This window comes from Mesocricetus auratus, unplaced genomic scaffold (assembly GCF_017639785.1).
Source record: "Mesocricetus auratus isolate SY011 unplaced genomic scaffold, BCM_Maur_2.0 Super-Scaffold_100011, whole genome shotgun sequence".
NCBI lineage: Eukaryota > Metazoa > Chordata > Mammalia > Rodentia > Cricetidae > Mesocricetus > Mesocricetus auratus.
In genome coordinates, this window is record NW_024429195.1 from 84219743 (window position 1) to 84245379 (window position 25637).

A 25637-nucleotide genomic window follows, 5' to 3' on the forward strand; every position below is an offset into this window, starting at 1 on the left:
GAAATAAAAATCATAAACACACCACTTGCATGGCAAATTTGGCTTAGAGACAAAATTCATTTCCTGAAGCCGTGCCTCTTAATGAGTAGAGGGTTGAACTTTTGAACTCAGACAGTGACACTGACCTCGTATGGGGCCTGTGGTGGCCTGTGGGGACCCTCGTTGAGAGATAACATTGTCCGTGTGAGACACAGAGAATTCTGACTTCACAGGGGCTGTCTTCTGCATCCTATAGTACAGATTCCAGTTATATGTGTGTGTTAGACACTGCTTCTGCCCATGTCTTGAGAAGACGCCTGTAGCCCACACCTGTCGCCTCTCAGGGTGGTGTTTTCTAACTGTGAACTCTCAGGCCTGTGAATGGTGACTTTGCTGAATGGCCTCTGCTAGTCTACCAGATCTCCAGCTTAATTCCTCCCAATCATGTCTGTCCGGAAGCAGACTCTGGGGTGAATGTTCCTGTTGACCCTGTGGTGAGGATGATTTGCCCTCAAATTTGTCAAATCTGTGTAGATGACAGACAAACACCATCACTGACTTCTGCTAAGTCAGTAAGAGAGGAAGTCTGCCCTGTCTAGTGTGTGTGTATGTGTGTGTGTGTGTGTGTGTGTGTGCTGCCGGAGTGTGTGCTGCTAGTGTGTGTGTGCGCGCGTGCGAGCGTCGCCGGTATGTGTGATGCTGGTGTGTGTGTGGGGGCGGGGGGGCGGACGGGACAGGACAGGACAGGACGGGACAGGACTGGATGGGGTGGCATGGGTAACCTGACCTGGATTAAAGACAGAAATCTCAGGCAGCATCTCAGGGTGGACCCCTGCTTCCCACTCACAGGGATTCCATTCTCTCAGCAGGGAGGCAATTGACAATATGCAAAAAAGGCAGCGAAAGGAAGTGTAGGAGCTCTCAACTGGGTCTCCTAGAGTGGGAGAGATAAAAACAGATTTTTGTCTGTGGTTCTGATTTCAGGACTGAGTTCAGACTTCAAAGGCAGGCTGTCTCTCCCCACTTCCCCTTGGAAAGCCCAGGAAACCCTCGCTGGGGTTCCTGCGTCCCATCTGGCAGTAGTACTGCATTTGAAAGCAAAAGGGGGCCCAGAGAAGATGCAGCCTGGGCCTTCACTTGTGTTTGGGGATCTGGGAATCTCTCTTGCTGCCCAGATCTGACTGCATCCCTTTATTGCCTCTTTGTGTTGTGATGGGTAACCCTTTCACTCCTTTTATCTTAGGTAAGGGGGATCCTGACTTCCTGCAACACACAGAAAGACTTACTTTGGTATTCATTACTTATGATTGCTCTCCAGAGCAGGAATGTTTAAAACATTATCTGTAAACTTCAGAGAAGAAGGAGCGACACAGACAGACATGCTCCTCTTTGATGAGCATGTCTGTCTCCTGCACTGCCTTGCGAGCGAGCCTATGCCTTGAGAAGATGTAGGAGCTCCTGTTCTCAAACACCTTGGGATGAAGTTACTGCCCATGAAAAGTCCTTCCCATCTTTCTAGAAAGCACATTTTTTTTTTTTGTTTTTTGTTTTGATATTTCGAGACAGGGTTTCTCTGTATTGTTTTGGAGGCTGTCTTGATACTCCCTCTGTAGACCAGGCTGGCCTTGAACTCACAGAGATCCGCCTGCCTCTGCCTCCCGAGTGCTAGGATTAAAGGTGTGCACTACCAACGCCCAGCCTGGAAAGCAAATTAACATAGGCTTTTATATTACTTATTACCCGCCCCCCCTCCATTGTTGCCAGGAAATTAAGGTAGAAACTCAGAGCAGCTGGTGACATGCGTAGTCAGGAGAGGAGAGACAATGGAAGCGTGAACACTCGCGTGTGCTCAGCACTCTCACTTCCCTCACAGTCACGAGGAACGGTGCTGTCCAAGGTGGGCAACTCTGCCCGCCCATTAAGGCAATGGAGACAAGGTCCCACAGACAAACCTGCATTCCAGCCTGATCTCGAAAATTCTTGTTGAGGTTCTTCCAGGTGATTCTGCCAAGTAGAAGGCAAAACCGTTTCTCCACCCCCCACCCCCATGTGTGTGCATGCTGTGTGCATGAGTGTGTGTGTCCATGGGGATGTGCAGGTGGATGATTGGATGATGACGCACGTGCGTGCGCTCACACACACACACACACACACACACACACACACACACACTCGTTTCTTCCTCAGTCATTTGGTTTGAGTCCTGAGGAGCAGAGTGCAGCATGACTCTGTCAAGTGGGCTATATCCCAGCCCCAAATATCCTTCTTAAAAGCTGTCCATCACATGAGATCCGGGTAGATCCTTCCAGAATGGGATATCTCTTTTGCTCCCTGTTGAAAAAAAATCTGTTCCAGAAATCCTAATTAACAGAGGATAAATGAAGAGACGTGTCTGTGGAGAAGGCCATAGCCCACATTGGGCACCATAGACACCCCCCCCCACCTGTGGCCAGGGCCAGGGGGATTATGTAAAATGTTCCCACAGAATCCAGCAGGTCCAGGGGTCAGAGAGCACTGCTGCCCATCCCCCGAGACATGAAGGTAGTTTCCCAGAGTGTGACAAGACCCTGAGTGGGGGGTCTTAACGGGTCATCCAGAGTCAGTGAAATTAGCATCAGCTGGGTCCCCCTGGTTCCCCAGTCAGAACCTCTGGCCTGCTCTGCTGTCTGTTCAAACGCAGGCTTCCAGGAGTCTGTGTGTCTTCAAGTGTGAGAACCATTGTTGAGAGTGGGGCTGAGTTTCTTCGGTTGGTTACTTGGTTATACTAATGGTGGAAGTACCTCATGCTTTGCAGGGTTTCCTGTTCCTGTCCACGATCTTGAGAGGCAAGACATGCAAGCAGGCCCTGATTTAGGATGGTCCTGATTTGGGCTCTCACAAAGACAGAGCAATGCTGAGCTGACCCTGTGCCATTTGCTTATTTGCATATTCTTTGCTCATCAAAAATGGGTTGAGCTCTTATGTTCCAAGTACTGTCCGGGTAGGACAAGTGTGTAAGTGGCCAGTGTGAGTGTGAGTAAGCCCTAGGAAGCGGAGGCTCCTTATCTGTACAGTGGGACGCTGTCTTGATTCTCTGCGCCCTGTAGGGCTACATGTGCAAAGGAGCTGGACTGCTAGGCATGTGCTGGTGTCTGCCTAATAAATGCTAGAGTGTTACTTTTATTTTATTGTATGTGTAGCATGTATGCATCTGTGTGTTTCTCTGAAATGGCTAGTCTCTTTAGTCATCTTTCTCGGGGAGATCTTATTCCTAGGTTTTTTATTCTGGGATTCCAGGCGGAACTCATGCCCATTTGGCTTTTATATGGTTCTGGGGATTCAAACTCTAGTCGTCCTGCTTATGTGGCAGACACTTTACCCACGAAGCTGTCTCTTCATCCTGCTTATTATGGATATGATATCTGATTTGATAAGGAGCTGTTTCTTAGTCCTGATTATTAGGGAATGATATCTGAAGATAAGTGAGATGTCCTTTCTGACTGAAGTACACACTTATTGGGGTGGTGTTGGGTACTAACACAGTAGTACCTAAGACCATATTTCCCAGGTCCCTGATTGCCAGATTAGGTGCACATGGACACTCCTGTGGCATTTGTGACACCAATGTGTGCACCTCAGCCCCAAGGCTTCTGATTGAATTAGTCAGGCATGGAAACGTGGTGTGATTCATGCCACCAAGAGAACAATAAGCATTGCTCTCGAAACCTGTGTTGGTCTAATATTGTCATCAATGAGTCTGAACATACCCTGGCCACCGTCACTAAAGAGCAGTGGGAGATTCTTTAGTTTTTGATTCAATTTATAACCCATTTGGATGCTGTCCTCCTCAGGGACCGCAGAGCCCCAGGAGAACATTCGTTGAACTTGGCAAAGCGGTGTGTAGGCTTTTCTTTTACTCTTGTGAAGCCATGGGTATTATTTAACACACCTCTCCACTGCCAGCCTCACAAGTTCCGTGAAATGCGTGCAGCCTGGACCCTGTGCAGGGCCCTCCTCTGTTCCTAAGTCCCCAAGGGCTCTCCTCACCTTTAACTGTGGCATGGGCACCTCAGCTGTGTGTCAGCACAGCCAGGTTTTCAACGAGTTCCCCGTTAAGTTAGCTCTCTGACCTTCAAGTGTATCATTTTCATTTGATCACACCCAAGTCATTTTTCTAGACACTGGAGATTAGAAATAAAACAAACAAAAAAACTAATGTTGCTCCCTGCTTGTCTTGCCTCACCCTCCTGAGTTTCCTGGAATTCAATATTTTCTAGTGCTTTAAATAATGCCACTTGTACTTGAAGCTAATTTTTTAAAGAATAAATAAAACTATATTGTGTTTAATATAGGGTCTTTTGAGTTGAGCTGGGGTCACTTAATCATTTGCTTAGACAATCAAAATCATGCATTTAGGAAGAAAGGCTCATAGAACCCCGAAGAATAGCCTTTTATATGGCTACTGAAGGAAGATTGGGTGACCATGACTTCTGTCCAGGCGTTTTTGAGGGGATACATGCTTCTCTCCACCACTCCATCCATTCTGACACACCCATGCAGTAACTTGTTGTTTGTGCTATCTATCAACCTCACTGGACTCTGACATTGGGTAGCACTAGGGACTGAAACAGATACCCTGGTTAAGAGAGCTGGGCTTGGGAATAGAGAGATGGTTCAGTGGCTAAGAGCATTTCCCACTCTTGCCAAGGACCCGAGTTGGTTCCCAGCATCTACATCCAGTAGCTCATAAACCTTCCATCATCCCAACTCCAGGAGATGTGATACCCTCTTCTCATGCCAGCAAGTACCCACACTCACAAGTGCATGTCCACACATAGACAAACACTCATACAAATATTTTGTAATATATCTCTTTAAGAAAGAAAGAAAACTGGACTTAATTTTGTATGGGACCAAAGGAGTCTGATGTCTGTACGAGTGAATTCACTGTCTTTGTCATTGTCTTCTCACCCCCCTCTCTCTCTCTCTCACACACACACACACACACACACACACACACACACACACACACACCACCCCCACTACCTCTGCCACCACTGCAGAAATGTGCTCTTCTGGGTGGGTTCTTCCTGTGCAGATCTGTGAGCCTGGCTCTCATTCAGGTTCATCTTCATCTCTTCTTACGCCGTGAGACTTGCTGCCCATTGTAGCGGCTGGTACTTCTCCATGTCCTGACAGTTGTGCTGTTGTAGTCTTCACAAGGAGGCCCCAAGGGAGAGTGTGACAGGGTGCCCTGCAGGATGGCTCAGGCATACACAGTGGAGGGTAGGTGATAAGCACTGTCTTGGCTTCTCTTCCTTGGCCAGGTGGTTGGGGGTGAGCCAAGCCCCCACAGCAAAGCCTCCTGCTGCCGTTTGTGGGAGAGGAACCAAGGCTGTCACTGCTGGAACCAGGGTAGCATGCTTGTTTAAAGAAAGTGACTGTGTCAGTCTAGATCCTTCACTTCTATCTGGGGTGGTTGTGAGAGTTCAGATCCGTTATCAGGGATATGCTGACCGACACTCATCTTCTCATAGAGACTGGTGCTGTCTCTGTCTCGTGTGTGTGTGTGTGTGTGTGTGTGTGTGTGTGTGTGTGTGTGTGTGTGTGTGTGTGTGAAAGGCTGTGACACGGCAGTAGAAGTGATCACCAGTATGACTAGTCTGTAGTGGTACCATTCTACCTTAGACCCCCTTGAGTTGTCATGGAGATATAATCCATCACCATCACCAGGAGACTGGAGTCCCATGACCAGTCCAGGCTACTTCCCTTGAGAGTCATCTTCTTTATCCTAGCCTTGTGCTTTGATCCCACAGAATTTGGTATTGGGTCGCCACAGCGCAAGGGCAGCCTCCCTCAGCGTCGCCTCTTCTTCAGATAGTGCCTTGCTTTTCTCTAGTTGTTTGACTTTTTGAGACTAGGTCTCTGTTGTCTGGCTAACCTCTCTCCCCAGTGTCCTGAGAGTCAGGATTGTAGGCATCCACGACCACACCAGTTACACATTCATCCATTTCCTTCCGAGTTCTCGAAGTCTACCTCTGGCAGTGGGTGGCCAACCTGGGTAGGGTCTCCTCGAGCATTTCAGTCAACAGCCAGTGTTGGAGTATTTGAGAAGTGTGTGAACCAGAAAGCCTTCCATTGTCCAAACTGGGAAGTGCCAGCCTGTGACTCACTCAGCTCTGACCACCCCGTTGACAATGGGAGCTAGTAGTCCAGCTGAATTTTCTCACCCTCACTGCAGGGGGCTTGCAGACATCACAGGACTGTTTTGAGAAGCCACAAGGCCCCTGAGGTATTTACAGTTTAGTTCTTGGGAATATACTTTTGAAGAATTAATCCTATAATGACTCGGTGACTAATTAGGTGGCAGCCTACTCTTTCAAGAAAAGATTCTTGTTTTTGAAATAAAAAGCAGACTCGGGCTTTCTGTGAGAATCTTCCTTGTTTTTAATAAAAATGAGTCCCCTGGGAGTGGAAAGGTCCTTCTGTCAGCTTGAGGACATCCATAAAAACACGGTTGCTGTCTGCTTGGAGTGGAGGTACTGTGGAAAGAAAGAATTCACACCATGGAGAGAACTCCAGCCAGTCCTCTCCCAAGGCCTGATCCTTTTCATTAAAACCAACAACCTAACTTTCTTCCCTTAGAGTCCACATAAGTCAGAAAGCTCTCCTCCATCTCCACAGAAAGAAATTTTTCATTTTCCAGAAAAATCAGCCTCCACCTACAGCATCCTGTAAATTGGTCCCCACTTCACTCTCCTGCTAAAAGGCCTAGTGTATTTGCCTCAGACATGGCCAGTGGATGGTTAAAAATCCCACATCACCTGAGTCCTCAGTATTTCTTCTGGGCCAGAATGTTGTTTTTATGTTATATACTTTCTCAGCTATACACGTTGTGTTATTAACCTTGGGGTCAGCAGAAGGGAGTCTTTAAGAACCTTGGAATTAATTAGTGCAGTTGTGAAAGCCAAGCAATCCAAAGCCAGACTTGAACGTCAGAGTACACGTCTGATAAAATTCAGGGTTAATGTGGAGAAGCAGTTGTTACTATAGCAACCACCCCCACTCCCCACTCTCTCTCTTGAAATAGAAATAAACAGAAAACAAGAAAACTAATCCTGGTTGGTTTCTTGGAAGCAGCGAGACACTGACAGAAAAGAGAAAAAGTGCCTGGGTTTCCTTTGGTATGCCAAAACAATAGCAATAGTATTTAATTAAAGCAAACCCCTAGTCGTTTGGCCTGTTGAGTTCCATGCCCATTTTCTCTGGGAATCTTTTCAGAGTCATTTGGATTTACATCATTGATCCTTCTCTCTGGTCCTCTACATACTAAAAGTCTGAGCCATTCACAGTTTGGCTCAGGGATTATTTGGTAGGCTCTGTTTATTTCCAAATAGGACACAACTCCTCAAAGGCAAAGACTGTGCCTTGTATTGTTTTGTCGACTTTAACACATAGCAGAATGCCCAGTCAGCGACTTCATAGCTGGTAAAGGGTGTTCAGAAAAAGCTGTGAGTTGAACTCCATCACAGAGAAACTTGGCTGTGCACAGTGCTGGAAGAGAGAATGAATGGAGGGAGAGTCATAGTAAAACCTTGAGTTTGTTTTCAGCCACGCGTTTGGACTCAAAGTCTTCTTGGGGTATAGACATGGTGTGCAAACATGTTCCCAGCTGTGCTGGAGAGACAGACATTGAATAGTTAAATGTATTTGTTCTTGTAGGGTACCTAGGTTCAGTCCCAGCACAGACATGGTGGCTCATAACCATCCATAACTCCAGTTTCAGGGGGCACTGATGCCCTCTTCTCTTCTCACCTCTGAGGGCACCAGGCACAAACCTGGTGAACATACATGCAAAATACTCACACAATACAAAATAAAACCAATGAATACAACAACAAAATAATAAATGATCCAGCATCTCTGCTTATGAGGATTGGCAAGTGGAATTAGTTGAATGTTTATCTGAAGTAGAAGGGATAAACAGCACGGTACCCCGCATGGTAGAGAATTCACAGCAGCAAGGATAAAGATTCTGCAACGACGCAGAATAATGTGGAACATCCTCACATATAGTATTTGGGGTTGTTGAAGTCACACAAGAATATGCCCTGCATGACCCATTGTTTAAGAACTTCAAAGAAGCAAAACTCACCTGTCTGATTGGCTTATAGGCAACATATTGTGATATTGGCTTATTTATTTATTTATATTATGTATGAGTATTGTGTCTGCATGTATACCTGCACTCCAGAAGAGGGCATCAGATCCTATTGTAGACGGTTGTGAGCCACCATGTGGTTTCTGGGATTTGAACTCAGAATCTCTGGAAGAGCAGTCAGTGCTCTTGACTGCTGAGCCATCTCTCCAGCCACCATGATATTGTCTTACTTAATCCCAGGGAGATGGTTAGTGGCAGAGGGGACAGAGTGCGGTGACTGAAGGATGCTGTCAGTGTTGTTCCTTGGTGGGAGTAATGGTTCTCCAATTATGAAATGGGGTTGTCGACACAGGTTGAGCATCCCTGATTCAAAAATCTGAAGTCTGACATGCTTGAAGCACCAAGGTGATAGACCACACATGGAAAATCCCATACCATGAAACTGCTGGGCAGTTTCTAAACCCACAGTTACAAAGTTATTGGGCAGGGTTATTGTTTTAACTTGGGGTGATAGACACCATAACAAAAACACAAAACCTGGGAGGAAAGGGTTGATCTCAGCTTACCTGGTACAGTCTATCACGGAGCGAAGGCGGGACAGGAACTGGAGGCGGACCTGAAGCGGAAGCGTGGAGGAGTGCTGCTCCCTGGCTTCTTTCAGACTGTCATCAGCTGCTTTCCTTGTCCATCCCAGGGCTACCTTCCCAGGCCGCCCCGCCCACAGTGGGCTTGCCTTCTCCATCAACTAACAAGAAAATGCCCCCCAGACTGGTCGCAGACCAGTCTGATGAAGGCAATTGCTCAGCCGAGGCTCCCTCTCGGGTGGCCTTTGAGTTGTGGCAATTAACCAGCACAATTGCCTTCAGCCTATCTGTATGAGGCGTACATGAAATAAAGTAGATTTTGTGTTTAGACTGGAGTCCCTCAAGGTATGTCATTTTGTATATGCAGATACTCTGAAGTCCAAGGAAGCTACCCCGTTGGTCCCAAGCTGCTGGTCCCTGTGCGAGTTTCACAGGATCATTGTGGTCAGCCAGTGCTGAGTGTGTGGCGTGCAGTCACGGGTAGAGAGGTGCTGACACGTTGTGGAGGGAGGACAGGACAGGCGCTTTGAACGACCTCAGAGGTTCGGGACTCCTGAAGCTACTCTGGCCTTCGTTTCACTCTCTTCTGTCGTCTTGGCAGCGTTTTCTCACCTGCTCGGCTGCCCGGAGCCTCTCGTGGGTATTCGCTGCCTCAGCGTTTCATTCATAGCCCCCTTCTGACTTCTTGCTCCCTGGGACTCGCCAGAGGCTGGTAGCAGTAACAGTCGGCTGCTCTCCCGTGCTGTTCCTTCCAGCAAGCCTGTCCTCTCCCTCTCTCGACTTGGTAGCATCTTCTTTAATTATCTCCAGTGCCATCTACATAGTAGGTGCTCTACACTGCTTTGCCGCTTTACTGAAACGCAGGTTGGACCCCTCAGGGTCCTGGCCCAGTGCTGTGGGCTGATTCAGGCTGAGCTAAGTTTCTGTTCAGGGCCTGCAGTTTCCTGGTAGACCTGGCATGTCCAGGCCACAGCAGTTTTCCTTACCATCATGGGGCCAACACGCTTCTGGGTAAAATCGTCTGGCCAAGAGGCACAGGCTTTCATTTTTGAGAAAGGAAACCCTTCCCAAGTGATGGAAAAATAAGCTTTTGCTTAGTGACTAATAACATAAACACAGACAAGACTTCTGGGCTTATAAATAACCAGCTGTAAGAGTGCCCGAGAGGAACAGCCCATTTTGTGAGAAGAATGGTCCTGAGTATTCCTTCCACTTCTGTGGTAGTGACCTTAATCATGGGTAGGGAGCCTCACGTGTAGGTGTAGAAACTTGTCATTCCTCAGTGTCTGCCATTCCCAAGACCTTACCCTTAGCCATTGTGAGGACTGGGCTATTCTGGAAAAGGAGTAGCTGTTTCAGAAGCGCTGCCCAAGACACGGGCGACGAAGTTCTTCAAGTGAGACCCGACACAGTGCTGAGTCAGCTCAGATCCTGTCCCCCACATTCTCTCGGCCATCGCTCGATGAGAGCCAGGCGTGTCTGGATGGTGAGAGGCTCATCAGGCAGTCCTGTCCTGGTGCTGGTGTGCTCTCTACATCATAGGAGGGTTAAAGGCTCACACCCACATGACATCATTCACACACAGTGCCTCTTAGCAGAGGGCTGGCACATAGTAGGCCTACACTTCATGGTGCTGTTGTTAAGAAAGAACTCAAGAGGCTTCAGGAGCCTCCTTGACCAGCCACTGTGCTCTCCGATGCAGAATTCTCTTTGGTATTTAACTCCTCTTAATGTGAGATTGAGCCTTGGCTGTGAACTTGGCCTGCCTCCTACAGACGGTGCAGATGGTGTCCCAGAGCCAGGCCTAGCCACATGGGGACTTCGATGGCCTTGCCGACTGCACATAACCAGGGGGTGGGGGGGGTCTTACTGAGACACCATCATATATGTCCAGTGTTTCCTATACTGTGTCCCGAACCCTTCCCCTGGATGTCAGTGAGAACATGGAGGTGTCTTGGTGCACCTGCAGAACCTAAGAAAAGCCTGATGTCCAGCAGCAGCAGAGCCCAGGCTCTGTTTAGTCACCAAGTCTTTTTCCCAGAACACCTTGCAGGATCTGTGCTCCAGGAAGAGACCGCACTGGTCTTCTGCTTCGAGGTCATTTGGCATTGGGGTGTCAGAGAAGGGTTAGAAGCCAGTGACGACGGAGCTGTGGTGGGGTGACAATTGTAGGGAGACCCAGAGTGTGTATTTTGGAAGTCACACCATCAGGCTATGCCAACAGAAGTTCCTTAGTGAAAAATCTGTCACGCTGAGCGATGTTGACAGCAGTTGAGAAGCCAGCCTCTGGGATAGTCCTGTCTGCGGGAGGCATGCAACCTGTACTTCAGGTGACAGTCCCAATCTCCTTAAGGGGTGCTCCGGAGTCTGTGAGGTGAGGTTCTTATTTATTTTAGGTGTCAAAGCTCTTAACTCTTTTCTTCCTTCTCCTTGCCTTAAAAAAGGTTAGGAAGCTGCTGCCTCTGCTGTGCATGTCACTCCTTCATTTTTGCAGCTCAAGCAATGCACCCTGAGGTCCCCTCCCCCTTCCCAGAACTTACAGTTAATGAAAAGTGCACCCCAGGCTGAAATCCTGAAATCCTGGTAGGAGCCAAAGTGGCTGGGTACAGAGGCCAGCAGACGCCCAGGCAGCCAGTGTTATCTGGCTGTACCCTTTCCTCTCCTGCTTCCTACCTCCTTCCCATTCGTTTTATCAGAAAGGGTTGGCTGGACTGGAAGGAGCCAGAAAGGAACTGGCGGGGAGGGTGACCTTCTAACAGCTAGTGACAAGGTTTGGGAGGACAGGGGACCAAGGCCTTAGGCAGGGTCCAATTCAACTCGGTTGCTCATTGTATGTGTGTATGTTGATGCCAGGTGCCGGGGTCCAATAATATTAAAATAAAACAGTAGCAGCCAACGTTACTGAGTGATAAGCATCTACCATCCTCTCCTCAGTACATTTCCCCAACAGTTCTAAGAAATGCTTTCTGATTTCACTCACATTTTACATTTGGTGTAAGGAAAGCACAGACAAGGTAAGCAATTTCCTAGAGTTCCACAGCCAGCAAGGACAAAATCCTTGGTTTTAGCTCTCTCAGCCCAAGCTCAGAGTCCAGGCAGAGAAAAATGGATATATAACCAGGAAGTAAGCTGCCACGGGCAAGCGTGGGCCAGGGTGTAGGAGGCAGAAGCATGTGATATGCAGATAAATATGAGCAAAGGCTGGATTGATGTGTCCCTGGCCAGGACAGGGAGGGCTGAGGGAGGGGGGAGCAGCAGAAATATAAGGGGCAGTTCTGGGTTGTTGGACATAGAGGTGGGCTGGGAACGGCTGAAGCTGACAAGGTGGAGGTGGGCGGAGGGAGGGTCTGGACTCTGCGTCTTCTCGGAAGGATGCACTCAAGATGCTTGTGCTTAGTCATGTCTTCACTGTAAAGACTTCTCAGGCTCCTGTGGCAGTGGGGTGACTCTCCTCCCTGGCTTTCTCTCTCTGCCCCGTGTTGTCTTTTGGTGTCCGTCTGGGACCCTGAGTTAGGCTATAACAGCGGGACTATGTGGTTGGGGAGAGAGCCTGGACGAAGAGCGTGGAAAAAGATGCCCGTGTCGGGAGGAGTAGGGTGAGACGGGGCTGGGACTGGAGGCAGGGGCACCCGGATCCAGAGGACTGCAGGGGTCCTGACTCCATCCCAGGGCTGGCTCTGTGACTCCTTAGTCATGCCAGGGCCACTGCTACGTGGTTCTCCTCGGCTCCTCTCCTCCTCTGGTGGATCTACAGCTTCTGCAAAGCTCACAGCGTCCCCAGGCCCCATCAGCTTCTTCCTTGACTTTCAAATGGTAAAATTTTAAATACTCCCCGGTGGTGTGTTGTGAGGTTTAAATGAATGAAACAGGTCCACGCAGGGCCCATAGGACTGTGGTGTGGTGAAATGCATACAACCATTTGTATGAAAAATGGTTTTGAGCAAAGGGGTAACGGACGGGGGCCAGAGAGACTGCTGGAGCTGTGGTGCCCGGTCTGCATCAGATGGCTGGTGGTGTGTGTGTGTGTGTGTGAGGTGTGCGTGGGTGCATACGAGCTGTGGTGGATGTGGGGGCCAGTGGACAGCCTCACTAGGAGCCGGCACTCACGCTCCACCTTGTGTCCACCAGTCTCTGGTCTGGTGCTGTGTAAACCAGCCTGGCTCATGTAGCTTCCACCTCCCGTCCCCTGGGTAGAGCTATTGTATTTGACTTTTACCTGGTTTCTAGGGTTCTGAGCTCAGGTCCTCACATCCAGGCAGCAACCCCTTTACCTGAACCGCCTCCACAGTCCTGTACTTGGGTTGTTAACTCTCCTCTATCCTCTCCTCGAGAACTAAGCAGGGGTAGGTGAGTTAACGGGAGTGGGGTCTGCAAATGCGACCCGGGTATGTTTCTGTCAACTATGCAACACAGGGACAGAGCGAAGCTGCCATTGTCCCAAGTCCTGCTGATGCTGGGAGCAGATTTGTGACCCCACCTGCATCTGGCTCAGCGACATCTCCGTGGTCACAATTAGTTCTGCTGACTAACAGTGTTTATTCCCCTCGCCTCCCCCACAGTGTTTGAGAACAAAGATAAGATTGTGATCATCATGGAATATGCCAGCAAAGGAGAACTGTATGACTACATCAGCGAGCGGAGACGCCTCAGCGAGAGGGAGACCAGACACTTCTTCAGGCAGATCGTGTCTGCTGTGCACTATTGTCACAAGGTACGGTGGGGCCTTCCACTTTGGCTGTAGATGGTCGTCTGACACCTCATGACACATTTAGTATCATAAAAGTCTTGTTAGTTCATTGTGACACATGCGGAGGATTTGCCGAGTAGAGAGAAAAGTCCCATGTGTGTATGTACATAGAGGCAGAGGTCACCGCCGAGTGTCCCCCTCAGTTACTTCCCACCTTAATTTAGAGACAGGCTCTCTCACTGAACCTGGAGCTTGCCAGCTCTCCTAGACTGGCTTGCTAGTGAGCCCTCAGGATCTGCCTGTCTCTGTAGACGTGTACCCCACACCTTTGATTGACCTCTGTGGACACTGGAAAGCACCGCAGACGGCACTTCCGCTCTCTGAAGTGTGTGAGCGTGTGGCTCCTGTATGAATGGGACTTTCTTAGACTCGTTCCATCTTCTGTCAGCCAGGAATGTGACTGTGAACCAAGCTTCCCTCGGTATTTAATTAAACAGAACCAGCTTGCCTGTTCTCATGTCTCTTCTCCAGGAGACCTGGTTTTTCAGTCACCCTCCAGTCTGGAATTATGGAGATGTTAGAAACTGTCACACAGAAAGAAAAACAAATTACAAAGAGCCAACTATTGTCATGCCCGTCAGTTTGCCCAACACAGCAGCTTCCTCTGAGGAAGCCATTCCCACAGTGATGTTGGGAACCCAGTCCCCATCACATCCACACAGCCCCCAAGCATTTTTTTCTTCAGTCTTCTGCTTCCCGCCCACCTGCCCTGGGAGACTTGCACAGGCCAGGCATTTCTGCTGGGCGGAGCCACACCCCCGACCCTTTGGTCCTCTTCCCCTTAAGCTGCTTGGAGTTCAGCTTCCAGCATGGTCAGAGCCTGCCTGAATGTGTGACAGTCCCCAGGCTCTGGTCGTATTGGCCTGCAACCACACCCCCCTTTTCATCAGCTCTGACTCCTGCAGAGTGGAGAGAGGGACTTTGAAGTCTTTGCAGCTGACTGCTTAGGAAGTATCCCAGACAAAGTTTAGGAGACTGGGTCAGGCCCCTTTCCAGCATGAGGGATGCAGGCAGGCAGGCAGGCAGGCAGGCAGACAGACAGACATGCAGGCAGGCTGTCCCTGGAGTCCTATGCTCCAAGTCCCCAGCTGAGATGTCTGCTGCTTCCCAGGAACCCCACCTCAGACAGGGTCTGCATCGCCTGGGATTATATTGCTCTCCCACGGCGGAATTACATTCCCACAAAGAATCCCCCTGCCGGTTTACAGGCTCTGGGGGAGAATGGATTCCAGTCATTTTTCCTTTAACCACACAGCAAGTGACTAATGCTCTCCTGTCGCTGGACACTGTCTGGGGAGAGTTCTGACAGGGCAGCAGGCCTGAAGGATGGAGGTGAAGACCACCCGGGCCAGTGCATTTCTTTCCTCTGTCAGCCTGCCCCCCCCCGTGCCCCCCGCACCCCACAGCCCCCAGCTCTCTTGCTGTCTGTCTTTCCACCCGCTCCTGTTCAGTTCTTCTGCTTTCTCATCGCAGAACGGCGTGGTCCACCGGGACTTGAAGCTGGAGAATATACTGCTTGATGACAACTGCAACATTAAGGTAAAGCTCAGACAGGGCCTGGGTAGTGCGGGTGGGTGTGGCAGGTGGGTGTGGCTTCCCACAGGGTTGGATCTGAGGCAGCCACTCCCTCTGCTGGCAGGCTGGCTCTGGGAAAAACTCATGGCAGTCAGCTCATTCAAACAGTTTAATTCAGCCAGCAGGCATTAAGGAATCTCCTATAGCCTACCTGACTCTCCTCTTTCAGCTAGGACAGCAGCTGACACATGGTCCCTGCCTGCAGAAAGCCCACAATCTGGAATTCTCGAAACAAAAGCAGCAAATGTATTTCTTATGTATTCCAGTTCCTATTTGCCTAGTATTCTCATAAATCCCTCTTTCAGACAGAGATGGGCAGTACTTATTTTATAACTCACATAAACATAGGGAAACTGAGGCACAGGTAAGTTGGATAACACGTCCAGGTTGTAGTCTGATCCCTGACAGTCTAAGTTCTTGTCACTATGCAGAAATGATAAAAGGGCCCCACATTATTTTAAACCTAGACGTCTCCCCCAGCCTACCCCTTTTCTTTGGCTTTTGAGGTAGGGTCTCATGTAGCCCAGGCCGGTCTCAAACTTGCTATGTAGTTATGGATAGTCTTGAACTGACTCTTCCTCCCTCTCCTCCCCAAGTGCTGAGTGTTGGGGCTAGGGATGGTTAGGGCACAGGCAAACAGCTTACGCCCAGCTTAGAAGCCTTCCCTTGGCCACCTCTCTGTGACTTCCCACCCCACATCTCTGTTCCTTCCTCCTCATTCTCTCTCAGTAGGACCAGCTCTGGGATTGAGAGCTGGGTAAAATGATGGCAGCATTTATTCAGAAAGATTGGCTGGGGCTGGAGAGATGGCCCAGCAGCTCTAAAGTTTAGTTCCTTGGGCTGCTCCCAAACACCAGCCTCAGGGCACACAGGCCCCCCTTCTGGCTTCTATGGACACCCGCACTCACGTGTGCATAGGTCTGCATGCCAGACACACGTACATACACACAATTAGACATAAAAATCATTGTTTAAAAAAGAAAGGGCGGGTGATGGAGTTCACTTTTTCCCCCTGATTGCTGCTGGAGCTGGTAAGCACTGTGGGGTTCAAGGGCCTCCTGGGGAGTACTCTGGATGTCCTTTAGACCACGACTGCAAAATAAGCAAACACCATTTCAAAATAAACGGAGCTCGCTGTATGGGTTTCATTGTGAAATGGCCTCAGCACTCCCAGCCCTGCGGGGCCCTCCCGTGGACACCGGTGACACAAGTGGCTCGTCCCTGGTCTCCAGACACGGCATAGGAACCGTTTCACGCCTTTGTCTTTTGTTGCTGCTGCTGCTGTCTGCCTGTGGCTGTGTGGTGGAACCACATCCTTGCTTAGAAGGCTGGAGCTGTTTTAGGGTTTGGACTCTGTTTGTAGAACATGGCAGTCAACCATTGGTTGTCCTTTGACAGTCCTTAAAAGACACAACACCATGACCAGCAGAGCAGTTGGCCTCCTTCACAGATTGGTGTTCAGTCCATGGAGTCTGGTGAAGCCGTTCTCCCTAGGAACAGGAAGTGAGATCTCAAGGGCTCTCTCATCCTTTCTGGCAAGTGTTGGATTATTCTAGAAGGAACCCTGACTGTCAGGTTAACAATTATGGATTGGGGATTTATTTGGATTTATTTGGTGGTGGAGTACTTGCTGATCACATATGAAGTCCTGGGTTCAGCCCCCAGTATTGAAAGGGGGGAGAAACAACTTATGGGCTGTGGTGTTTCCTAGCTCCATGACACTGGAAAACCCCGGAACCCAGTTTCTTCAGTTACAAAATAGGGAATAGTAACAGCTGCAGACTTCCCAAGACTTTCTCTATGTTCAGATTTAAGCTGTTGACATCACTATGTCCGGGCTGGGGGTAGTCGCTCTGGAGTTGGGAAGCCTAGGTTTGTGCTACAGCTTCTCTTGATGGCAGGATTTTGGATACATCTCTCACCCATTGAACTTAGTTTCCCCTGTGAAGGGGGGAGGCTAGCTCCATGTCTAGGGTTTATTTGTTCATTATCTCCGTGAATTTTTCTGTGAGTTTCTGTGGGCCGGTTGTGGGCATCACTAACAAATGTGAAAATTGTAGCTAAAAATATAGTCGAAGGAGACAACACTTAACTGTGTCCATCCTGAGATGACCCCTGGAGGAGGAATTACATGGGAAGCCAGCTTCTAGGAAAGCGGTTTCTGGGGAGTTGTGGCCGGGCCCTGCTAAGATGGGAGCCTTGCCTTCTGAGGGGTTTGTCCCATCTATTGGTCTCAGATTCTGTCCAGATTCTTCCTGCCACCTGTGGCCGGAGCCCTCAGAACTACATGTAGTCTTTCCAAGGTCTGGAGTGTGAGCCTCCCGCCTGGGTGCTGGGCTCTGTGGTACAGGGTGACCTCCTGTCCCGTGATGTAGTCCCAGAAGTGATAAAGTGCATAGCTTCCTGTGGAGTCACATAATTCCACAATAGAGGCGAAGAATGGCTAAAATTCAGAAAGTGGTTGCAGAGAGGACGGCGGGGCAGGGGCCTGGAAGGCCATTGGTGAATGCAGGGGCAGTCACTTCAGGGTGAATGCAGGGGCAGTCACTTCAGGGTGAATGCAGGGGCAGTCACTTCAGGGTGAATGCAGGAGCAGTCACTTCAGGGTGAATGCAGGGGCAGTCACTTCAGGGTGAATGCAGGGGCAGTCACTTCAGGGTGAATGCAGGGGCAGTCGTCACTTCAGGGTGAATGCAGGGGCAGTCACTTCAGGGTGAATGCAGGGGCAGTCACTTCAGGGTGAATGCAGGGGCAGTCACTTCAGGGTGAATGCAGGGGCAGTCACTTCAGGGTGAATGCAGGGGCAGTCACTTCAGGGTGAATGCAGGGGCAGTCACTTCAGGGTGAATGCAGGGGCAGTCACTTCAGGGTGAATGCAGGGGCAGTCACTTCAGGGTGAATGCAGGGGCAGTCACTTCAGGGTGAATGCAGGGGCAGTCACTTCAGGGTGAATGCAGGGGCAGTCACTTCAGGGTGAATGCAGGGGCAGTCACTTCAGGGTGAATGCAGTCACTTCAGGGTGAATGCAGTCACTTCAGGGTGAATGCAGTCACTTCAGGGTGAATGCAGGGGCAGTCGTCACTTCAGGGTGAATGCAGGGGCAGTCACTTCAGGGTGAATGCAGTCACTTCAGGGTGAATGCAGTCACTTCAGGGTGAATGCAGGGGCAGTCACTTCAGGGTGAATGCAGTCACTTCAGGGTGAATGCAGTCACTTCAGGGTGAATGCAGGGGCAGTCACTTCAGGGTGAATGCAGTCACTTCAGGGTGAATGCAGTCACTTCAGGGTGAATGCAGTCACTTCAGGGTGAATGCAGTCACTTCAGGGTGAATGCAGTCACTTCAGGGTGAATGCAGTCACTTCAGGGTGAATGCAGGGGCAGTCACTTCAGGGTGAATGCAGTCACTTCAGGGTGAATGCAGGGGCAGTCACTTCAGGGTGAATGCAGGGGCAGTCACTTCAGGGTGAATGCAGGGGCAGTCACTTCAGGGTGAATGCAGGGGCAGTCACTTCAGGGTGAATGCAGGGGCAGTCACTTCAGGGTGAATGCAGGGGCAGTCACTTCAGGGTGAATGCAGGGGCAGTCACTTCAGGGTGAATGCAGGGGCAGTCACTTCAGGGTGAATGCAGGGGCAGTCACTTCAGGGTGAATGCAGGGGCAGTCACTTCAGGGTGAATGCAGTCACTTCAGGGTGAATGCAGTCACTTCAGGGTGAATGCAGTCACTTCAGGGTGAATGCAGGGGCAGTCGTCACTTCAGGGTGAATGCAGGGGCAGTCACTTCAGGGTGAATGCAGTCACTTCAGGGTGAATGCAGTCACTTCAGGGTGAATGCAGTCACTTCAGGGTGAATGCAGGGGCAGTCACTTCAGGGTGAATGCAGTCACTTCAGGGTGAATGCAGTCACTTCAGGGTGAATGCAGGGGCAGTCACTTCAGGGTGAATGCAGTCACTTCAGGGTGAATGCAGTCACTTCAGGGTGAATGCAGTCACTTCAGGGTGAATGCAGTCACTTCAGGGTGAATGCAGTCACTTCAGGGTGAATGCAGTCACTTCAGGGTGAATGCAGTCACTTCAGGGTGAATGCAGGGGCAGTCACTTCAGGGTGAATGCAGTCACTTCAGGGTGAATGCAGGGGCAGTCACTTCAGGGTGAATGCAGTCACTTCAGGGTGAATGCAGGGGCAGTCACTTCAGGGTGAATGCAGTCACTTCAGGGTGAATGCAGTCACTTCAGGGTGAATGCAGGGGCAGTCACTTCAGGGTGAATGCAGTCACTTCAGGGTGAATGCAGTCACTTCAGGGTGAATGCAGTCACTTCAGGGTGAATGCAGTCACTTCAGGGTGAATGCAGTCACTTCAGGGTGAATGCAGTCACTTCAGGGTGAATGCAGTCACTTCAGGGTGAATGCAGTCACTTCAGGGTGAATGCAGTCACTTCAGGGTGAATGCAGTCACTTCAGGGTGAATGCAGTCACTTCAGGGTGAATGCAGTCACTTCAGGGTGAATGCAGTCACTTCAGGGTGAATGCAGGGGCAGTCACTTCAGGGTGAATGCAGTCACTTCAGGGTGAATGCAGTCACTTCAGGGTGAATGCAGTCACTTCAGGGTGAATGCAGTCACTTCAGGGTGAATGCAGTCACTTCAGGGTGAATGCAGTCACTTCAGGGTGAATGCAGTCACTTCAGGGTGAATGCAGTCACTTCAGGGTGAATGCAGTCACTTCAGGGTGAATGCAGTCACTTCAGGGTGAATGCAGTCACTTCAGGGTGAATGCAGTCACTTCAGGGTGAATGCAGTCACTTCAGGGTGAATGCAGTCACTTCAGGGTGAATGCAGTCACTTCAGGGTGAATGCAGTCACTTCAGGGTGAATGCAGTCACTTCAGGGTGAATGCAGTCACTTCAGGGTGAATGCAGTCACTTCAGGGTGAATGCAGTCACTTCAGGGTGAATGCAGTCACTTCAGGGTGAATGCAGGGGCAGTCACTTCAGGGTGAATGCAGTCACTTCAGGGTGAATGCAGTCACTTCAGGGTGAATGCAGTCACTTCAGGGTGAATGCAGTCACTTCAGGGTGAATGCAGTCACTTCAGGGTGAATGCAGTCACTTCAGGGTGAATGCAGTCACTTCAGGGTGAATGCAGTCACTTCAGGGTGAATGCAGTCACTTCAGGGTGAATGCCCCGGGGACCAGGTTCAACCTCGGATCCTATGTTTTGTAGCCAAGGGGCACACGTAGTACTTGACAAAATTCAGGTTTGGTCTTGTCTTAGGAATATCTGCTTCTGGCACTTCCCAGGGTGGGAACACACACACACACACACACACACACACACACACACACACACACACACACCAAACAAAATCTTTTAAAAAGCCATCATTTACTGTTTTCTCCATTGTTCAAAGAATTCAGCAAAGACCCATTATTGTACTTGACAAAAAACTTGTTGAGGGTCGTTTACCAACCCAGAATGTCTAAGGGATGGGCCTGAGATGGTGCCATGATCAGTTATTTGTTGTGTCTTTGATTTCCTGGAGCATCCAATGATGCCTGGCATCTGTAGGCATTTAGAGCTGTTTGATATGGGGGCAAAGGAGTTAGGGTTAGAACTCACATACGTGACTGCTAGGCAAGCCCTTTTCATCTCACACCCACTTCCAAGGTTTTATAAGAATGTGTTTCTGCTGGTGTTGATCTGCCTTCTGGCCCTACAGCCCTACTCTTCCTGATTCAGCGTTTTGGTGTTGATCTGTCTTCTGGCTGTATGGCCCACTCCTCCTGACTCAGCAGTTTGCAGAAGTGTATTTAGAAAGGACACTTGCTGACAAAAGCAGGCAGACACATGGCCACAAGCTGGCCTCTGTGTGAATGAGAGGCCATCGCTGCCTGGGCCTAGGGGGACCATGGTACAAATGTGTTAGCAACTGACCAGATGTGAATGGCAAGGTCTTCGTGTGTGTGTGGGGGGGGGGGGTCCATATCTCCTGTGTTAAGGAAGCCGGATGGATGTGCAGGAAACCCTGAAGATGCTTCTGGTTTAAACTTGTTAGATATTGCTGCAATTTTGGTGTGAGCTGTGTGGCCCATTCTTCATCCCTTCTGTGCCTGACAACAATTTGCAAAGATCACATCTGGTTTTGGAAATTATTTATCTGGCCACGGCATGAGGGTGCGGTTTCTAAAAATATTCGTGCAGTCCAACGCAGAAGGAATGAGTGCGATGCAGTGCCTCGGATTGCATTCCGTCCCCTGTGGAAGCATGGACTGAAATAGCACCCAGCCTAGCATTAATGTGCAATTAATAAAAACAGGCCAGATTCACATCCCACTCTCTGGGAGAATGGAATGCTGACAATTCCCATAGAAGGCTCCTGTAAAAGTGCCTCCCCGGAAGAGAGCCCGGCACCAGGGTCGGCTGACCTCCTCCACGAGGGCTGGGAATCTGCTGAGCTCTTAGAGCTCAGGGCAGAGGAGCAGAGGGGAGATGGTCCCCTGCCCCTGTGACAATGGCTGCCATGGATCAGAAAAGAAGCTTTGAATGGCAAGGGGCAAGATGAGACAGAAATCTTAGTAAGATGAGGCTGGGGATCAGAGACCTCTTGGCTTTGCTTCCACAAGTGGGAGAACTGTGCTCTTCCTCTGACTGGTTCACTTACTCACGGTGTGTGCACGTGTGTATATGTGTGGCATGTTTATAACACAGTAGTCTGCTGCCTGCAGTTGTTTATGTTCCTTCAGGAGCTGAGTCTCTGCTATAGGCAGTATTTCTTTGATCATAAAACACTTGCCAAGTGTTAAATACAGTATCTTTAGTCTTGTGATGGGTCAGATAGCCAGGACCCTCTTGTGTCGCAGCTAAGAGTGTGGCGATCTGAACTAGTGGTGGCAATCAGCCACCAGACATTAAGAAGACAAAGAAGATAAGCTCTTCCCGAGTGGACTTGGGGTCTCAGCTGGAGCTGAGAGCAAGAAACAAAGGAATGCACGATGCATTGTACAGAGAAGGAAATCGGGCCAGGTGGGGCTGGAACCAGGTGGTGCTGTCCAAAGAGCTTGGTCCAGGAAGGTGTCTCTGCGTTGCACTCGGACTCCTCAAATCCATGGAACTTTCTCTGGCTTCCTGACCATGGAAGACAGTGTTCCCTCTGTCTGGAATGCCCTCTCCACTCCACGCTGTGTGTCTGTCCTTTAGGGGTCTTCCTCCAGAAAGTTCTTCTTAGCCCCTGGCAGGCCAGATGCTCCCATGCCTTCTGGACATGCTGGACAGGAAGAGGTGAGCCTGTCTAGCCCAGTGGAGCAGCGAGCCTCTGTGGAGGAAGTGGTGACAGATCTGAGTTCTGAGGGCTGGGGAAGGGTCCAATGCAAAGGAACACAGTGCTGAGAAATTGCACTTCTTTAGAATGTGCTCACTGGGGTGGGACTGCCTGGCAGGAAGGGAGATTCCTATAGTTAATCAGGACTGAGACTGACTACAAACTTCTACCCTCTCCACCAGATTCTACTCTTTATTGCCAACCCCAAGATTTGCCCTCTGTCTGAGGGAAGGTCACCCGAGGGTTCTTTCACTTCCGTTACTAGAGTGCTGTTGTGTAGCAGACAGCTGTCCCTGAGAGAGAATCTCCAAATGCTGGTAGTGGCCAGCGACCAGGCCGACGGAGCCTCTATGCGCAGAGCAGCCATCCAGAGTACTAGAAGTGTGTACAGCTAAATGGCATTGGCACCCTGTGCAAGGCAGCCCTTGCCACACCCTCTATTAAGCATTTCCCAGATTGTCCCTGGTCTCAAGACCACGTGAGCTTGAATCTTTCAAAGATGAGAGCTTGTCACTCCCCCTGCTCTTTGTTCCACTCACTGCCTTCCTTGCAACCGCACAGGACAGTGGCCGTCCTGGGCAAAGCCAGTAATTAACTCTAAGGCCGGAAAAGAGCGATGGACTGTGTCTTCCTGCAAGGGATTACTAGTCTCCTGGAGTCATGGAAAGTCCATTTCCTGTGAACAATAACTCCCCTTGACACGGAGTTTAATAGCCAGGATGGCTCTGTGCAGACTCCCCAGGCAAGCCGCTTGCCTCAGTTTCTTCATCTGCCAACAGGAAATAAAAGTGAGAACTTTCTCCGAGGCCTGTTGTGAGAGCTGTTTACGGGGTTTATATAGGGCTCCTGCACAGTGCCTGGCTCATGCTGCTGGTGTGATCATTTCAGTTCTTACCCACTGAGTGTAATTTTCTCAGCCCTGGTTATTGCTATTGCAGATCCGTTTCCTAGCAGAGACAGCCGAGACCGGGAGATACAGAAGTGTTGCAACTGTTACTGAAAGCCTGCTGTATGGTGGACGTGCAGTTTGCACTTGCCACGTGTCTGTTAATTTCTTTGCTCGACAGCCCTTGCTGGGAGATCATGGGGTCAGCATCAGTCACATTTTACAGATAGAGTCTCAGGCTCAGGAGGGCTGGAAGTACAAGTGAAACTCCTGTGGCTCTTATTACAATGCAGCTGTCCATTCTGCGGGGCCTAGGGCGGGGCCTAGGGCGGGGCCTGGGGCGGGGCCTAGGGCGGGGCCTAGGGCGGGGCCTGGCGGTCTGCTTTCTAAGGTGGTGCTGATGTTGCTGGGTCTGGGACCGTGTAGGAGTAGTGCTAGACAGACTGGCATGCCTCACATCTGGGAAGGAATGGAGCTGGGGCTGGAACTAGAGTCCTTGGGCTTTCCCCGTCCTGGCCTGCAGCCCCCCCACGCTGGACCTGCCTCTCTCATACACGGGTGAAGATCACTGTTGGTTACTGGCTCCTTGGGCTTTTCGTTCTGAGCTGGCCTCTGGCCATTAATGGCTGTGACTTACAGTCTCCTGTCCTTTTAACAACCCTGTAGGCAAGCATTCGGAGACCGTTTTGTAGACAGACAAATGGAGCGGTGTGGTGGTACCTACTGATTATTGTCTGGTAATGACAAGGTCAAAGTTCAAACCCAGTTATTGTGACTCAAACCTCTGATCTTTGAGTGTAGGGCCCTTCATCTAAGATACTGCAAGGAACTGTCCTACATTCCTGAGAAGTCTCGTCACAAGCTTCCTTTGTTAGCAGTTTGAGTCAACCAGCTGGTATCTCCTTTTCCATCAAGTGAGCTTGTCATTCATAGTGACCTTGGGGTTAATTCTTTTTTTGATGGTGGCAAAATATGGAGAATGTAACTTAAAACCTACTGTACTTGGGTGTAGCACAGAGGCAGGAAGCGCCCAGCTGTAGACCACAGCCTCCTCTACACCTGGACCTCCATGCCCCTTCAGTCCTGGCTCCTGGCGTCTCTTTCCCTCGGTGACCACTGCTGTTCTACTTTCTGTTTCTATGAATTTGTGTACTCTAGGGACTGTGTGTAAACAGAATCAGACAATGAGTGTCTTTCTGTGCCTGGATTATTTCAGACTGCACTTGTCTTCAGGGTTCACCTGCACGGAAGTGGGGTTAAGTCTGCTGACATGTGAGTGACCCCGTAATTTATCTCTTTCAGATTGATTTTCACTTAGCAGGGCACACCTCTAGAGAGGATGGACAGTCACGATGACAGTCACAAAGGAAACTCATGAGCTTTACCTCCTCTGATGCCCTTCAGGATGGAAGCTGGGCTGCAGGAGGCAGTGCGACACCAGAGGGTGGCTCTGATCCCCTGTGGGACAGGGCAACAGTTGAGTGCCAGCACCACCAACAAAAACAGACAAATAAGCAAGCCCCCCTAAACAGAGAGGCCTCTTTCTCCAGAGCGGAGCAGTGTATCAGCAAAGAACGCCGGGGTGGGCATGCCGAGTCCAAGATACAGTGCAGCGATGCTGCTGATGCTGGCTCAGGGACCAGACTGGAGAAGGGCCGCCCTGACCGGCATGCCTCTGTTAGAGATGGAAAGAGGTGGAGCTGATGGCTGGAAGCACCCTTTTACAGAGTTGGGCAGCTGGAGACACCCTGGGTATCTTGTTGCTTTTCTTTGATCATCAGCAAATCTCCTTAGGATCCCAAACCTCTGGCCACTTCATTTCCTGCCATTCAGGCCTCTTCTACATGGCGATCAGTTCTAAAACATGATGGCTTTTGCTTATGTTTACACTTAACCCTCAATTATTCCAGGTTTTCCTGCATTTTTGTACGTTTTGCCTTTTCTTGGGTTGCTGGTGTTTGTATTTAGTTTGAGTCTCTTGGTAGAGTAGTGTTTATTTACAAGGAGGCCTTAAATAATGGCATTTGGTGGAGACTAGTACCATGACCCAAAGAAAAACTTGGGTGAAAATGATAGAAACAGCAGCAGCTTTCTACTGTTGTTTGATGTTGGTCACTGCCCCTGGCTTTGAGCCTAAGCCCGGTGGTTGTCTCTGGTAGACATGGAGATGCTTTAATTAGACCCATGTGACTTACCACCTCCTGACTCATGTCAAAGGAGAGAATGACTTCTTGATTTTCTGATTCAAGTAATTTACTTGTGTGACTGCTCGACTCCATGAACTTTTTCTGTTCCTTCCTTGTTGGCAGTTCCTAGTGGTACAATAAATGCTTTCTCATATATCCTGAAATCAACTATGAAATCAACTACCTATGGGGACTTAAAGACAAATGTGCCATTGCTGTTGT

At 49.8% G+C, this 25637-nt stretch overlaps 1 protein-coding gene across 2 annotated transcripts in view; it reads left to right on the forward strand.

The window, feature by feature from the left end:
- Window positions 1–25637, forward strand: part of Nuak1 (NUAK family kinase 1) — a 71391-nt gene that overhangs the window by 33536 nt on the left and 12218 nt on the right. For both annotated transcript variants that reach the window (XM_005083786.4, XM_040755198.1), the window contains 2 exons: window positions 13263–13414; window positions 14924–14989. In XM_005083786.4, coding sequence (XP_005083843.1) covers window positions 13263–13414; window positions 14924–14989 — 218 coding nt within the window. The remainder of the gene's footprint in view (window positions 1–13262; window positions 13415–14923; window positions 14990–25637) is intronic.